Below are 18,385 nucleotides of genomic sequence, written 5' to 3' on the forward strand. Positions count from 1 at the left end.
ATCAACCAGAGCTGGTAAAAAATAAGAATTGTGATATTGCGTTGCTGACAGAAGCAAAAATAAATAAAAAATGGCCTTGTGGAGATCACATTTTGTCCTTTATGTCAGTTATTCTCAACTGATTTTGCTATCAAGTGGCAACTTGCAACCCAATTCAGGACATTTCAGTGTCCAGGTTCATAACAAGTTAAACTCAGCTGACAGCATTTGTGGTTGGTTACCTCAAAAAAAAAAAAAAAAAAAAAAAAAAAAAATTATTAGATCAGGGTTTTTTTTATTTGAAATAATAAGCAAAAATTCTAGTTTCAGTAAGGCACTTACAATGAAGTAAATGGGTCCAGTCCATTTATGTTAAAATACAAACAGTTTCAAAAGTAGAGACACAAGATTTAAACATTATACATGTGAGCATTTAGTGCTATTAAACTGTTGCTAACCTTATCTGTTTAAAAATTATATCCAATATTGCAGCTTTGTTGTCATAGTGATGTAATGTCGGTAAACCTTGTAATAGATATTATCATCACACTAAAATCATGTTAACATATAATGTTTACGTATTTTGGCTATATTTTTCAAGCAATTTGTATTTTAATGTTTATGGACTGGCCCCCATTCACTTCCATTGTAAGTGACTTGCTATAACCCCCCTTTAAAAAAATAGAAAATAAAAATACAGTGAGGGGCAAATCAAAAATATATATATATGAAATAGACAAAATAGGAAAATTGGCTTCTAAATGTCATTTGAATTTCAACGGTTTCATGGTCTCTGCAGCCAATAATTCACAGCCTAAAACACATTGTGGTCAGCACAAGCCAAGTTTATCCTTGATGCAAGTGAACCCTTATTTAATGTAGTCTGGGTCATATGTTTGCTTTGTTTTGTTCATGATTTTCGAGGGTGAGGGCACGTCACACAACCTGCTGACTCTCTCTCTCTCTGTCTGTTTGTGTTACAGATATGGAGACATGGTTCCTAAGACCATCATGGGAAAGATCTTTGGCTCTATTTGTTCTCTGAGTGGAGTGCTGGTGATTGCTCTACCCGTGCCCGTCATTGTGTCCAATTTCAGTCGGATCTACCATCAGAGTCAACGTGCAGAGAAGCGGCGTGCCCAAAAGGTACCCTAAATCAACCGCCCAACCCGTTGCCTGGGTCTACAGCTTCTGATCTTACACAGCTCTATGGAGCTGGTGTCAAATATAGATGTTCTTTTGAAATAAAGACAGGTCTGGATGTGGCAAAGAGAATAGGCACATAACACAGAAAATTATGCTGGGATAGTGTTTAATACAACTTGGCCCAATGTGCTTGTGACCCAGATGTCTGCATGCTGTGTGGTGTTTGTTGTGTGTGTCTCTCTGTGGTATGTTAACTGCAGATCTCTGTGGTACGATCATTTTTAGTGCATGCTCAGATCTCATCTCGTACTTCAACACAGCAGAGACTGAAAGAAAACAGACAGAAACAAGAGATACTTTTATTGGGTTAGTTTATTCAAAAATGAAAATTCTGTCATGATTTACTCATCCTCATGTTGTTCCAAACCTCTAAGACTTATTTTGTTCTGTGGAACACAAAAGAAGGTGTTAGGCAGAATGAAAGATTCAGTCACCATTCACTTTAATCGTATGGAATAAAGATTTAAGAACTAAAGTGTATTCTGCATAACATCTATTCCAGAGAGAATTTTCATTTTTGGGTGAGCTATCCCTTTAAAGAAGACATAAATGAAGAAAGTAGGAACAAAAAGGCCATGCACACACTGAAAAGTTTTGGAAGTGACAACTGTTTTTAAATTAAACTGGAATTTATCCTTTAAATCATTGTTTAATGTGTATTTACAGAATAAACATAGAACAGTTTAACCTGTTTGGTGTTACCAATTTTGATGAAAGAAATAGTTGCAACCGCAGACATATTAATGTCTGTCAAAATTAAAAAAAGGAAAGAAAATAAAGACATTAATTTTTTGCCTTTAGAAAATGAAGCCTATTTTTTGGAACATGATTTTTTTCATCATTGTGACATTATTTTCATGACAATTAAACACGTTTCCTTTAAATATATATATATATATATATATATATATATTTTAAAAAAATGTGGTGATGCATCCAGTCTGTACACACTATGTGGCATGAAAATTTTGCTGAAATACCTGAATTAATCAAGAGTGAATTTAGATGTATATTGTGTAAATGACCAAACTCTGTGTGTATAGAACAGGATTAAGCTCTCAGAAGAGGAGTGACATGCTTAAAGTGTGTACGTGGCCTGTGAAACCAAGTACAGGAAGAAAAGATGCTGTGTTTATATAGGCTGTTCTCAGGAGGATAATCAGATAACGTAGATGTTGTGACATCACATCATAACTCATTAGATCTACGTATTCTCTTAATTTAGCTGTTTAAGACCAGTCAACCCATGGGAGGCACAAGCAGTTTAGATATCCCATTCCCCATATGAGCACACACACAGAGAGATAAACAGTACAACCAGTCCAAGAACAACAATCTGTTTTTATAATTATCCAGAGAAAGTAAAATTGAGAGTAAGAGAGGGAGAGGGAAGTGAGAGAGATGAATGGAGATAGGAGAAGGGGCCAATGAATGTCCAAATGTCCAAGAATTCCACATACACTGCAAGAAGTCATTTTCTTAAGCAGTATTTTAGCCTTATTTTCCAGTAAAAAAGCATATTGGTGTATGCTTGTAAGACTTGTTTTCAGAAAAAAAAAATGTCTTTGATTTTGATTATTTTTCTTTCCCCATTGGCAGTTTTTTATAGCTTAAACCTCTTTAAATTTTGTTACATTTATATATGAAATATATATATAAAACAAATTTATTTTACAAATAAATAAATGGAGTAAGAAAAGTTATCTTAATTAAATATATATATATATATTCTCTGAAAACAAGTCTTATTATTAGGACAGTTCACCCAAAAATGAAAATTCTCTCCTCATTTACTCACTCTCATGCCATCCCAGATGCGTATGACTTTCTTTCTTCTCCTGATCACAGATGAAGATTTTTTAGAAGAAACTTTGAGCCAACTCCATGCAAGTGAATGGTGGCCAGGCCTTTGCTCGATTACACTCGATTACACTTCCTATAGTGCAATCTAGCGCTCTGCGCATGCGTCAAGCACTAGCAAGTCTAATCGAGCTTGAAATCATGATCATGCCTAGAGACTGCAATGGCAAAATGTACAGTAAAAAAAGGACATATATTTTGGTCTATTCTCACCCAAAACCAACTGGTTCGCTTCAGAAGACATTTATTAAACCACTGGAGTCTTATGGATTACTTTTATGCTGCCCTTTTGTGAAATTTGGACCTTCAGAGTTCTGGCCACCATTCACTTTGGACCTACAGAGCTGAGATATTCTTTTAAAAATCTTTGTTTGTCATCAGCAGAAGAAAGAAAGTCATACACATTTGAGATGACATGAGGGTGAGTAAAGGATGAGAGAATTTTCATTTATTGGGTGAACTATCCCTTTAAGCAAAGCACAATACAACATTTAAAACAACATTTGCCTATTCCAATACTGTTAGTTTGGTGGTTCTGCTTTGAGTCTGGTGTTTTAAAACTTCAAAAGAAATGTAAATAATAACTTTATTCTGTATGTCTCTACACATCTTCCATGTTTAAGAGTTTTGGTTTGAATTATAAATAAAATGCTGAAACAAAAAAGACATTATAAACTCACATTAAAATTCTTATCTCACATCAACTGAAATCTGAATAGCCTCTTGTTAGGCTCATGTTAAATTGGACAGATTTTTTAATTTCTTGAATGTCGTAACTCACGAACTGAATTCTGAATTATTTCAAAAACTGAGCTTGTCCTGTTTTAGCTGGAGCAGCCTCCACTTTAACTTGAACAAACTCATCATATTCCTTTTTGTGTGACGTTTTAAGGTCAGTAATCAAATTAGTTGTGTTAAAAGATTTAACTGTAGTTCCACTTCATGAAATTCTAACAGTGCAAAGCTTACAAATTACAAACTCTGCTGTCATTGTCACCCAATTCAAAGTAATTCCACACTAGAATGTTTTTATGCCCCCTTTTGACAGAAAATTTTCGGCCCTACATATGTATCTCTACTTATTATTTTGTGCAATTTTACGATTATGTTTTAAAAAATTGTTTTAAATAATTGTATCTTGTTTGTAGGATATTTTGATATTTCAGTCATGACAACTCTTTGAAAGATTTAGCATGTTAATGTGAGTATGACATATTGATAGTGTATTGGTCTTGGTGGACAAGCTCTGTTGCGCTGCTGCTGCTGCAGAGCAAGTACAGAGACTTGCTACTGCTAGAAAATAATCAGACATACTGAGTTAAGCATGTGGACATGCTGCTGCTGCTCCATATATAGACAAAACACAAGAGATGCTGCATTGAGCATGTGTGAACATGCTGCTGCATAAATAGACATTACAAACAATCCTCATGTAGCTTATCAAGACCTATGGAGCTGGGGTGGAGGTGGGTTTCAGAGAAAAACCTCTCGCAGTGCGCGGCAGTGAAACCAGCTTGTCTGCAAAACTGAACAATTTTTATTTTATACAAAGAGAGACGCAAGTTGTTTGGCTACCCGCTTACATGTCAAAGGATCAATCAGCTTACACCATGTGAGGCGATTGGCTTAACGTGTCACTTGTGAGCAAAACCGATTGGCTAACAGATAACAAGCTCAAAGAACCAGCTTGCGCCACATAGAGTTTCATGGCTGAACTTTGATCATTTTTACTGGAAAACAAGTGAAAATTCTTAAGAGAATGCTGTTTGTAGTATAGTATTTGACACATTACCATTATCCATGTTGGCCGTAAGCATGCAAACCAAAATCACATACATACACACACTTATCATAAGAAGAAGAACGGTTAGGCTAAACGCCCGTGTGTTTGTCCACTGAACAGAAAACCAGGCTTGCTAGAATTCATGCAGCGAAGAGTGGTGGTGCTAATGCTTATTTGCAGTACAAACGCAATGGGATGCTGGCGTACGCGGAGGAGGAGGTAACCGTGGAAACCAAGTCGCCGGGGTCTCTCTTTATAGAACGTGACATGATGGGCCGGTGCTGGTGCATGTCGATCCCTCTTCCCCCTCCCCCCTGATCTTTCACCTCTCTACCAAGGGGCTGGGGTCCAGCAGGGCTGTCCTCATTCAAATGCTTTTGTGGTGTATCTTTAACTGCTATCTCTTTCTTTATCTCTCTATCTTTCACTCTCTCGCTCTCTCTAATGCCTATACCAGGCACGCTCACACCTCTTCCTGGTGGCTTGTCATGAGACAAATAATTGTGGGACCTCTTGTCCAATGATTGTGCAAAGCATGTGGCCACATGGTAGTGGTGGGGGGACACGCCTATCCGGTCTAGTATCAACAGGGCCCCCCAACCCTTTGCTCCATCCTTCAACTACTTTACTTTTGGGTTTTAGCTCTTTTGTACCTTGTCTTCTTTTTGTTTTAACTGCTTTTCGACAACTACTACTCCTTACCTGTGCCCCATGCATTTTTGAGTGATATATTCACGGCTGTCTGGATTGGCCTGTGCTCTTTCTCTCTTCATGACATCATCAGAATGCATCCCATGGAGGAATGAGATTGTCTGAGCTGCATGTCACTGATTGACCAGCATCTAAATGCGGAGTGGGGTTGATGTGATGCAGAGACCATGGGGCGTGTTGATTGGGTGTCTGTAGGTGGGTATAGTGATCCTACATGGGCACTCAGGGAATGGTGCCATAGTGGACTGCATCACATTGAGTCCTGCTCTAAAAAAACAATGAGTTTGGAGTGGGTGCGGTGGCCCTTTTGGTTCAAATACAGCAGATACTTGAGTTTTTCTCCAAAACCATATTCAGAACTATTTTTAGTGCTGACAGCAATGTCTCTGGCTATTTGAGCCTTTTCTAGGGTACACATTTTAGACCTTTACAAAAAATAGAGTCTGAATATTCTTTGTACCTGTTGTCTACTGTGTTTGAACCGAGAGCCATACTTCATGGTTGTGATGTTGAGAGAACATGACAGAACAATGACCAAGAGTGTACCGTTTTCACAATGACTCAAACATTCTTCAACTTTGCCTAAACATTGACAGATCTTTGTGAGAACTCAAGCCCTTGCTGACAGTGCTCTTGCATTTTCTCTCATTGATTGGTGCTTTGAATGGTTGATAAGCTGTCAGTCTTTTCTGTTTCTCCTATAAGGCATCAAAAGAGGCGGGACAAGCTCTGGTATGCAAGTCCAACCCCACTTTTGAGACCCAGCATCACCATCTGCTGCACTGCTTGGAGAAAACCACGGTAAGAACCTCAGGGTTTGGGTCCATCTCATTATATGACTCCCTCTTCTCCATTATCTTCTCATCACTCTCTCTTTCCTACTACATTCCATTTGACATGTTTGTTTATTCTCAAAGAAGCCAGTATAAAAACTGGAAGCTGTTCTCACTATGCAGTGATTTCATTTTGGCATTACCTGGTCTCCTTGATAGGCTATAAAGTGTCATAAGAAAAGGATGCTAAGCACAGCTGTGAGAAACATTATGAGGGCATTCTACTTTTTTCAAGGTCCTACATCAGAGTTTTCTGAATTTAATTCAGCTTGAATTTCTTTTTCCCTCTATAGTGTAGTGGATATCTTTAGCTATTTACAGTAAATTGGTATTATATTTAATTTGGAATCATATTTTAAAACAACACCAGGGATGAATTATAAGAAAGTGTCCATCTTTATCTGTACTCTCCCTATAGCCTTAGAAATTTTAAATTAAAGTTTAAAATCTCTCATTAACTTACAATTTAAAAAATGGTAGGTATTTAAAACCTTACAGCTATTACTAGCATTATAGCTGTACAGCAATAACTGGCTCTAAAATGCAAAGGTGGCACAGATTCTCATGCATAGCCAACAGAAAACAAGACAAATGCCATGAAAAAGGCAAAGCAGATTTGATGCAGCATTTCATTTACACTAAAATAAATCTTACCAAAACTTTTAACACTATTTTAACTCTTAATACTATCTTCTAGTTTTTTTTTTTTTTTTCTTCTTCTTTATCAGCTTTTTTCTTTATTCTTTTTAATAAATACCTGCCTTATAAGAAACTTCTGGTAAACATAGAGTCTCAGGTATGAATTAAATTTCAATTTTTCACTTTAATTTTTTTAACATTTGTAAAGCTAGCAGCAGTTTTGGGCTGATTCTGCACCTCAGTGCTTGTGGGTCTGCCACAAATAAATTTAATATTTCATTAGTCAGACACTGGCATGAAAATGACAGGTACTGTCGTCCTCTGAGAGCACAGACAGAGACCCATTCTGGCTCTCATAGGGCACTAGACACTAGAACATTTCCAATCTCCTGCTGAGGATACAGGACAGTTCGGGCAGTGGTGGCTCAGCAGCTAAGGCTCTGGGTTACTGATCAGAAGGTCAGGGGTTCAAGCCCCAGCACTGCCAAGTTGCCACTGTTGGGCCCTTGAGCAAGGCCCTTGACCCTATCTGCTCCAGGGGTGCCGTATCATGGCTGACCCTGCACTCTGACCCCAGCTTAGCTGGGATATGTGAAAAAAAAAAGAATTTCACTGTATATGTGCAAATGTATAATGTGTGATAAATAAATATAATTATTAATTAAATAAATTAATTAGGACTGTTTGGGATGCAGCCAAAGCTACAGTGAATCTGTGTCTTTGATATCTGTTTAGGCTGGTTTGCATTATTAAATGCTTGTGTGATATTTGTTTTAGAGACAAACAGCATATACTGTATGTAAATGAGATTTACCATAATTGTTTATGAGAATGCAATACAGGCAAAGAAAATAAATAAATAAATACATTTATGTATGCGGTCAAAATATAGTTACGTCTTTGTGGTAAAAGTGATATATCTAAACTGAAAACCTTAATAAGTTGACTTTACTCAGTTGATTGAGTAAACTTGCATCTCCAAAACTTGTGTAATTAATTTCATTTAACTTGGTGTTCATATAGAATTAACTTAACTATTTAAGTTAGGGTAACTAGATGCAAGTAGTCTTAACTTAGATTTGCAGAAATATTGTTGTTTCTACTTAATAATTTTAGTTGAATTGACTCAAATTTAGAATAACATCACATTTAAAAAAAATAAAAATAATAATAAGATTATAACCGATTCTAGGACAATCACTAATTCAGAACTTTAGTTGCACATACACAAGGTGAACTGAAATAGAGTTAACAGGGTTCAACTTGACCAAAGGGACACAGATCACCGAATTGGTGACATCACACACTGTAAAAACTTTCCGTAATTTTAACGGTAAAAGACTGCAAAAATGCTACAGTACATTTTCTACATGTAAAAAGTAGGATTTTACTGTAAAATTAACGGTAAAAACTTATATTATGTCTAACAAGAGAGTACATGTGTTTAGTGTTTGTGTGAGTGACACTGAGCACCGTCTCTACATGTTTATTGGTCATTGCTCTTGGAAAGGCCACTACTGATGAACTTCATGTCATCATGTGCCTTTCAGTAAATACTACAGTGAGTAACAATAAATTATAAAGTGAAAAGCAGATTTTTACAGTTTCAGAAGGTTAAAGTATTAAGTTTATATTATTTAATAATATAAACGGTAATGCACCATAAAATATACAGGCATCAGAATTACACCCCTTAAAGCCTGAAGTGTGGTTACCGTATTTTTTGCAGTGAATTTCTGGTAACCACAGCTGCCAGTTTTTTACCGTAAATTTAACACAATTTTTTGATAGTGCACGAAACAACTATTTGCTATACAAAACAACCAATAATACCAAAAAAGAGCTAAAACCTCTATGAATTCTTAATAACAACTATTTAAATGTGCCCGTAAGTTCTCTTTGACCAAGGAAACATTTTTTTTTTTCTCCCCAATTTGGAATGCCCTATTCCCAATGTGCTCAAAATCCTCGTGGTGGCGTAGTGACTCGCCTCAATCCTGGTGGCAGGGACTGGGACTGTCAATCCACGCATCTTATCACGTGGCTTGTTGAGCACATTAACGGGAAAATGTAGCGTGTGTGGAGGCTTACGCTATTCTCTGCAGCATCCACGCACAACTCACCACGTGCCCCACCGAGAGCGAGAACCACATTATAGCGTTAACCCAACGTGACTCTACACACCCTAGCAACCGGGCCAATTGGTTGCCTAGGAAGCCTGACTGGAGTCACTCAGCACGCCCTGGATTCGAACTTGCGAGGAAACATAATTAAATAATTCAAGCGCAGGGGATTATGGGTATTCCCCATATCCTCAATTTTGTATTCAATCATTTGAGTTATTTAACACTTAAACTCTTAAGTCTATAGATGATGATACAACTCCTAAGATATCCATACAGTTAGTAGAGTAAATAGGTTCCAAAATCAAACCTTATTTTATTTCCTTCAGGTCACTAAAATAGTGCCAAATCAGAATAAAGTGATAAATACGCCCTGTTTCTCTTTCTCAGAATCATGAATTTGTGGATGAGCAGACCTATGAAACAAGCTGCATGGAGGTTTCCATGATGAAGCCATCCATGTCCCGCTCCTCCTCACTGTCCTCCTCACCGCACGGGCTCTCCTCCTGCTGCTCACGCAGAAACAAGCGCAAGAGTTTCAATGTGCCCAATTCCAACATGTCCGGAGGCCGCAGGGGGAGTATACAGGAGCTCAGCACCATCCAGATCAGGGAGAGACCGATGAGCAACAGGTACACACACACACACATACATACACATGTATACAAACAGGGAGGAGTTCTGGACCTCTACCCTCAGACCAGTATGCGCAAATTCACAAACACACACAATACATGCTGTAAGGCTGAGCGAAATGGAAATCTCTATACTGGTGCAAAAGACTCTTTAGTATGCAGATGGAAGACTGTCAGAACAACTCACCTTAGCACCCCCACTGACAGACACAAGGTGAATCTGCTCAAGCCACTGACATTTGGACAGATCTTCCCACAGCACATAATTCTAAAAAACTTCTGTGTTTTATCACATAATGTTGCCATATTTGGTCTCATTTTGCAGCTTATGCCATGAACAGAAATTTAATGCAATCAATGGAGATGTCCAAGGATCCTAAAGTACAATTTAAGAACTATTGCTCGAACATGATTTACAGAGATATGTTATTGTGCGTATGTCCCCATTAGAGGCCTCTGTTTTTGAATTTTTGTTTTTTTTCCAATTGTCTTTTTATTTCAGTCCACTGTGATGGCTTTTTCTTTGATGTTGTAACAATGCTCAGAAGGAATAAGAACTTGGCCTCTCCTGCAGAACAGTGCGTCAACTGTTATTGATACGATTGTCTATACAATACATTTTCCATTTTACTGTTTGTATATTTCATTGTGTAATAAATAACTTTGTTTGCTTTAAAGGTTTTAACGATATTTCCTTTTATCATTGATTTGAAAGCTAACGTGATTCTAACTTTTATTCATTCATAAAGTGAATTAAGACTACACGTTTAGAGCTTTGTACGGTTATCTATAAACCTATATAGGTCTCCCACTTTCTGAGAAACTACAGAGGCTCTGACTCACTACTTTACACTTTAGTGTTACATGCATATTTAAGTTTAATCCTACACTTTCCATCTAATTCCTAGAACTGTCATTTAAACAATATGATTATATACACAAGAACAGATTTATCTTAATGGAGTCAGATGAATAATTAAATGAACAACACATTATCATTCAACTGCTTTTTGTTCCAAGGATTGGTTCAAACAGCAGTGGAGGCTTCAAGCCTTACAATGCATTACAAGCCCAGCTGTGTGCGTGTGCGTGCATGCGTGCATGCCTGTTGGCACTATGCCATCTCTCTCAGCCACCTTGGCAAAGATAGACACACACACTTTGGCAAGGACGATGCACCCTCTTACTGTGTTATTTAGAAGTGGGGTTTGTAATACTGACAGTTTGAGCATGCTATATTTGTGTGGTTTATTTCTGGCTAATGTGCATTAGGTGAGTATAGATTTGTTTGTACGAGAGTATGTTGTGGGCAGTTCTTACAAACCTAGAGGTTATTGATTAACTGTCCTATTACTTAGCAAATTATTGTGTCAATAACAGTAATATTCAAATCTGACATTAACACTTAAAGGGGTCCTGTCATGAGGAATCGCATTTTCATTGATATCACTATGTAACACAATTTTTGTTCCTGGGTGGTAAGTGTTATTCCTAATTGCTTATGCCTCAAAAGTATAGAAAATGGCTATTATTCCCCACAAACTTTGCTTTTGTGACCAGGACAGTGATATTTTGAAATGTACCTATTTCCAATGAGAAAACGGGTGAATTTGTGTCTTTTCGTTCACATAAAGTCAGAAGAAAACAACATATGAATCCAAATTAACATGTATTTATACTACAGTAATCCAAAAATTACTGCAAAAGATTTAGAAGTGAGTAGTTTTTCGAGATTTACAATTATACTGTAAATCAGCCCCCAAATGTAGTCTCCCATCATGTTCTCGTTATACTGTCCTTGGTAGCGGCGTTCAAAGTCCAGTATATCCTGACGGAAGTGCTCACCTTGCTCCTCCGAGTACGCTCCCATGTTCTCCTTGAATTTATCAAGATGAGCATCAAGGATATGGACTTTGAGGGACATCCTACAGCCCATTGAGCCATAGTTCTTCACCAGCGTCTCAACCAGCTCCATATAGTTATCGGCCTTGTGATTACCCAGGAAGCCCCGAACCACTGCGACAAAGCTGTTCCAAGCCGCTTTCTCCTTACTATTGAGCTTCTTGGGGAATTCATTGCACTCCAGGATCTTCTTTATCTGTGGTCCAATGAAGACTTTGACCTTTGCCTCAGACAGCTTAAGGAAGAAGTCTTGAAGTTACTTGAAGGCTGCCGACTCCTTATCTAGAGCTCTGACATTTGATGTGCAGTGGTGGCATCTGCACCTTCCGGGGGTCCACCAGTGGCTCCCACTTGATGTTGTTCCTCCCCACAGAGAACTCGGTCCGCTGTGGCCAGTCCCGCCTGTAGTGTGCCTTGGTGTCCCTGCTGTCCCAAAGGCAAAGATAGCCAGGAAACTTGGTAAAACCACCTTGGAGACCCATCAAGAATGCCACAATTTTGAAGTCTCCTATGAGCTCCCAGTCATACTCATCATACTTCAAGGCGTCCAGCAAGGTCTTGATGCTGTTGTAATCCTCTTTGAGGTGCATCGAGTGAGCCAGGGGAAGAGATGGGTACTTGTTACCATTATGGAGCAGCACGGCTTCGAGGCTCCTGGATGAGCTGTCAATGAAGAGGCACCGCTCATTCTGGTTACAGGCGATTCCGATCGCCTCGAACAGACTGGTTACATTGTGGCAGAAGCAGAGCCCATCTTGACGGGTGAAGAAGCTGGAAAAAGGTTGGTGACGCTTCCTCTGATCTGCGACTAGCACACTTTCATCCAACAAGTTCCACTGCTTGAGCCTAGATGTCAAAAGCTCGGCACTGGACTTGGTGAGACCAAGATCTCTAATCAAGTCGGTCTTTTTGGTTGGGGTAGTATGGGTTTCTCTCCTCAGCTCCACCTCTGAAATCCCTCAAAGTCCATATCCTTGATGCTCATCTTGATAAATTCAAGGAGAACATGGGAGCTTACTCGGAGGAGGCGAGCGCTTCCATTAGGATGTCCTTGGTAGCGGTGTTCAAAGTCCAGTATAATGAGAACATGATGGGAGACTACATTTGGGGGCTGATTGATGAAAGTGATTTACAGTATAGTCGTAAATCTCGAAAAACTACTCACTTCTAAATCTTTTGTAGTAATTTTTGTATTACTTTAGTATAAATACATGTTAATTTGGATTCATATGTTGTTTTTTTCTGACTTTATGTGAACGAAAAGACACAAATTCACCCGTTTTCTCATTGGAAATAGGTAAATTTCAAAATATCACTGTCCTGGTCACAAAAGCAAAGTTTGTGGGGAATAATAGCCATTTTCTATACTTTTGAGGCATAAGCAATTAAGAAATAACATTTACTACCCAGGAACCAAAAAAAAAAAAACAAAAAGGAAAAAATAAATGTTTTTACACAGTGTATTTTGTCACATAAGAGTTCATTGTACAATAAAAACATACCGTAAGTTTTAGAACTTTCTCTCCAGTCCCCAAAAAAAAGCATTTATCGATTCCACCCTGTAAAATCATGATGTCAGGATGTGGTGTTCATTTGAAAATCCCGACCTCCACAACATACGTAATCATCGCAGTGAATTGATATTGAGAGAGCGGCTGAGGTTCTCCAACACTGAAAGTTGTACTGTAGTTTGCTTTTAAACAACGAAAGGATGCAGAAATTGAGTAAGGTCCCTAGATGTTGTTGTGTTCCTGGTTTGTGGAAAATCTGCATCTCTGCATAGCCTTCTGAAGGATCCCAACGTTAATAATGAGTGGCTTAAATGTATTTAAACTAAGTTCCTGAACGTGTCAATGTGGAATTATACATTTGTTCGGCACATTTTCCTATGGATTCTTTTGAGAACCAATATGATTCAGGCTTTGCAAAGAAACTTACATATATTGAAAGATGGAGCAGTGCCAGCTATATTGGACACGACATTAATGCCGGTGAGTAACAAATTTAATACTAATGTTTCATCTGTCTGTGTTTGTTTCTTCTGTCAGATATTGTATAGTCAGCCATTTTTTATCGCAAAATAAACCATGATCCAGACTCCAACATGGAGCGGATTATGCTATTTACACGAGCATTTTTTAGAAATACATGAAATTTTGATTTCAGATAAAATTATTTTATTATTAAAAAGAATGCTTAGCGCTGAGTGCAACGAAAGACAATGGTGTAATATACACTTGTTAGGTTGCCAGCTGTCTCAACTCGCGTATTAGCCAGAACTTCTCATATTTTGGCCAAAATTAATGCTTTGGGATGCACATTGTCCTGTATTTAAGCAGAGAAACAATCAAGGGGGACCCCTTTCCTTGATCGACCATTAAAAAAATCAAGGAGATCTCCCCACTCGGCGAACATCCCATATTGGAGGTGCGAAACCACAGTGGGAAACCCCCTGGCCAGTCATCCCTTATAAATCAACCTACAGCTGGATTGAGATTTATTAACCCTTCAAACTAGCATCTTCTGTTAGTCTGGACAATTTTCACAATTGTCAGCTTTGTATAGCATTATTGTATCACCAAATCTTGTATGCTTAATAATATAAATATTGGGGAGAAACACCGTGCCGTTTTAAATTTTCAATTATTTCAGTTGAACAACTGTTGCAGATTGATTGTGTGCTTCACATAAATTAGGACATATAGCTGTCAATGACTGCCTGGACTAAATGCTTTTTGGGGATTTTGTAAATCGTTTGCATGTTTTCATTCCTTCATTCTTGAAAAACAAAAATTTGCCACACGTGTTATGGCAAGGGGCTTTTGCTCTGCAAAGATGTTATCCAATCATAACAGTGGATATGTATATTGAAGTCTTAAAGAAAAAGTTGCACAGGAACCGAGCGTTTCAGACGGTGTGAGACAGAGACAGAAAAAGGTCATGTAGTACTATATTATGACTAACATTATAAGTGAACCTCAAGGGAAAAATAATGCATGACATGACCCCTTTAATAGCGTATGTAGTCTGCAGTGCACTCTGTAATGTGCATAGTATAGAGTATGCAGTGTTTAGTGCATAGCATGTTGCATGCAAAATATGCTGTACATAGTATGCAGTGAGAAGGGCATTGTACCTAGTATGCAAAATATGCAGTACATAGTATGCAGGGTATAGTGCATAGCACATAGTATGTATAGTATTTAGTATGCAGTGTTTAGTGCATTGTATGTAATGGCTAGTATAAAGTATGTAACAAATAGCACACACGTACCACTATCGTGTTATCAAAACATAGGGTCTGTGATGAAAGATGAAAGAACTGGACTTTCATTGGTAGCTGAAAACATTACTAAATTAGAAAAAAAAGATTGAATCCATGAACACACAAGGGGCGGGGAATGTGTAGAGCTTTATGAATGACCGGCGTTCCATTTCTTCAGAAATCTGCAGAGTTCTTGCACATAGATTCCGTGTGGGCATGCGGAATTGTTCCCATAGTGATTCATGCTTTTGGAATCCTGTAAAGCTCCAGTTGTGGCACTCCCACCATGCCAGAACACTCTGGGAACGCTAACATGATTCCTTCCAGCAGCTGTGGAATTTGCTCATCAGCTGGATATCATTCTCACCCACCTTTCTTTCCTTCTCTTTCAATGCAGCCGTTCCAGTCTCAATGCCAAGTTTGAAGAGACGGTACCCCTTAACTCAGAAGAGCACTCCTACATCACTGCTGCCGTCATCAGCATGCCGACTCCGCCTGTGACCACGCCCGAGGGCGGAGACTCCACCAGCTCGCCCGACTTCTTACAAAGCAACATTGTCAGGGTGTCGGCATTATAGGCCATCCACCGTGACCATTAGCCGCTTTTAATATGGCAAGTGGACACTAAATCGGGAGGGATTAAGAGTGCCTCCTAGTGTACTGGAGTAGGCATTGCAGCAGGATGGGCTATAGCTGGACCTTTTTTATCAGCTCCTGACTAGAGCTCTGCTTCTCTGAACCGGGATGTCAGCACCACCTCTAGGCCCATCACGTCATGTGACTCACACTTAGGCCAATAGGCTTTCACTCAACCCATAGAGGGAATCAATGACCATAATTACCATTGTGGTAACTACTTCTATAATTTTTCAATATTGTGTGTCTTTGAATTGGTTGTCTTAAATTTGGTGGGATCGCGAGGTATTTGTGATGCAAAAGGAGTGTACCAGCAGGGGTGGGATTCGACAGTAGCATATTAATGGTTTTAGACAGATTTACACACAGTACACACAGATACGTTTGATACTACAAAGTAAAGCTGGGCTCTAGGGTGTGCGTTTGGATGCTTTTGTGTGCGTGTGTGTGGATGATAAAGACCAATCTCTTGCATGTTTTGCATTCTTTAGTCTTTTGTCTTTTTTCAATTTGGCATGAGCAATAAGGATTGGCTGTCTCTGTAAACGTGTGTGGGAATGTGTTTTCTTTGTCAATACTTTGCTTAGTTATAGAGTATTGATCTGCAGCTGTCTCGAACCCTGAACCCCCAGTATGAGTAACAAGCAGCTGTTTAATTGTTTTATTTGCTGTCTGAGAGAATGGCCTATGTAAATACGTTGATACAGTCAATACACTCAGAGGTTGTGCTACAAATAATCATTATCCGTCACTTCAACAGTCCGGGTTGTACATTTTCCTTCATGCTCTGTTTTTATACTTCTTGGTTGTCATTCTCCCGGATTCAGCCTTGTCCCGGAGCCATCACATATGGTATGTTATTTGTGCAGTTGCTGCGATAATTAAGGCCTGTAGTGGTCTACAAGTTGACCATGTTTAGGTCAATAATGACCTGGACTTGTCAAAACATAGGCTACAATTGAAGTTAATGAAGATTTAATTAACTAAAATCATGGACAACTGACAAGCGTGAGTTCAGTTTTAGTTTCTTTCCCCAAATCCTCACTCTCAATCCCTCTCCCCTCATATTTTCGCACTTCACTTCTTAGACCTATTAGCAACCTTTACTGCGGGATTTGTTTTTGTTTTTTAAGTCAGGAAACACAAAAGACCAGAAACCTTATTCATATTTTTTTACATCTGGTAAATGACGGAAAGTTTTTGGTTAACACAACCACTGCTCACTTTCTCTCCCACCCATGTTGTGTTCACTTGTTGTCTGGCCTGATGGGATGTTTATTTTTCATATTCATTTTGTGAATGGTACAAAGCAGAGCTAAACAGAAAGCGAAACGTCTTTTGTGTTTCAAAATCTGGATATTTTCTCTGACTTTCTCACATTGATAGTGGAGGCTTGCAGACTTAAGCCCAAATACTAGCCATTCCATTTTATTCTCCAAAGTTTGTGAGTTAACTGTGAAAAAACAACAACAATGTGCTTATTTATTATCTTTGTTGAAATTCCAATATTGTGCATGTTGTTGTGAGGAAGGTGAAACTGGCTAGCCCGGACTAGAACTTTTGAGTTTCAAATTATTTTCGTCTCTCCCTTGACTTCTCATTGCACAGGTACTTTAATCTGGAAACATTTTCCCCATCTCCTACTGTTATTATAAAGAAAAGATGGCATCAAACAGACCTCCTTATTCACAGCAGGGCCATCTTTGATTTTTGGCGGGAAAGACAACGAGGCTGTGAGGGATAGGCGTACAGTCTCTTCAATGGACTGTACTGCAGTTTAAAGTGTTTTTGGATCGTTCCGCAAACAAAACATTGAAAAAACATCTTTACAAGAACATTCAGTAGACAAAGAATTTCAGACAACATGAGTTGTGGAAAATCAGATGGGATCTAGGAGCTTTATACAGCTTTATACCGTGTGTGTTATTGAAGAGATGGTAAGTCCATCCCTCACAGCCTCGTTTTCATTTCTGTTAAAAATCAAAGATGGTGCTAGCGTGAATAAGGTCTATAGAGACACGACTCATTGTGACCTATAATGAGGCATCAATGGGTGCAATGCAGCAAAGACCAACTAGTTGAAAAGGTTTGGGATATATAGTGAAATTTAGCGGGAAAAAGTAGCGTTAGCTAAAAATAAAATAAAATAAAATAAAAAATAAACCATTACTATCCAATTTCCATAGATTTCCACTCTGATATTGGCCTTATTCACTTTATGGAACTTGAATCTCACCCCAACTTTTCTCACTTGCAACCACATACCAAACAGTCAAGCTCCGCCTCTGATTATCATTTAAAAGGGATCATCCTACTAGATTCTGATAATTGTGTTGGAGATTACTGTCCCATCGTAATTATCCCCACCCACTCTGTGTTTAACATAAAACTTATATACTGTATCTCCATAAACCATCTGCACCCAAAAGATTCATTAATCATCTTTCCTCTGACTTATGATGTCTGGAATGAGCAAGAAATGTGTATTTAATGTCGGAAGATATTTTTATTATATTCTTTACACTCAGCAATTTGTTATGCTGAGGTGCTCTTTATTCACCATGCTCAGTGTACACACACACACACACACACACACACACACACACACCACTGCCCTCCCGCTCAATGCCTGCACCCATTTTTGATTTACCATGTGACTTATGCAACAAAATGCTTTTTTGTAAAGATATGCTTTGTATTAAAGGGTATACTGGGGGTATAGAATCTCACAAATGCATATTTTTAAAATTCAAATGGTGTTGATTATACACTGGCTGCCAAAAGTTTGGAATAATGTACAGATTTTGCTGTTT

The 18,385-nt window shown here is 38.4% G+C and overlaps 1 protein-coding gene across 3 annotated transcripts in view; it reads left to right on the forward strand.

Annotated features, from left to right (window-relative positions):
- Positions 1–18,385, forward strand: part of LOC127436854 (potassium voltage-gated channel subfamily D member 2-like) — a 177,217-nt gene extending 158,832 nt beyond the window's left edge. Inside the window, exons 3-8 of one of the 3 annotated variants that reach the window (XM_051691303.1) lie at positions 963–1,125; positions 4,949–5,031; positions 5,629–5,638; positions 6,245–6,340; positions 9,525–9,766; positions 15,334–18,385. In XM_051691303.1, coding sequence (XP_051547263.1) covers positions 963–1,125; positions 4,949–5,031; positions 5,629–5,638; positions 6,245–6,340; positions 9,525–9,766; positions 15,334–15,514 — 775 coding nt within the window. In that variant the 3' untranslated portion in view covers positions 15,515–18,385. Of the gene's footprint in view, positions 1–962; positions 1,126–4,948; positions 5,032–5,628; positions 5,639–6,244; positions 6,341–9,524; positions 10,230–15,333 lie in introns of those variants that run through there. The other 2 variants (XM_051691302.1, XM_051691301.1) reach the window with 2 other exon arrangements.

Source organism: Myxocyprinus asiaticus, chromosome 47 (assembly GCF_019703515.2).
Source record: "Myxocyprinus asiaticus isolate MX2 ecotype Aquarium Trade chromosome 47, UBuf_Myxa_2, whole genome shotgun sequence".
Classification (NCBI taxonomy): Eukaryota; Metazoa; Chordata; class Actinopteri; order Cypriniformes; family Catostomidae; genus Myxocyprinus; species Myxocyprinus asiaticus.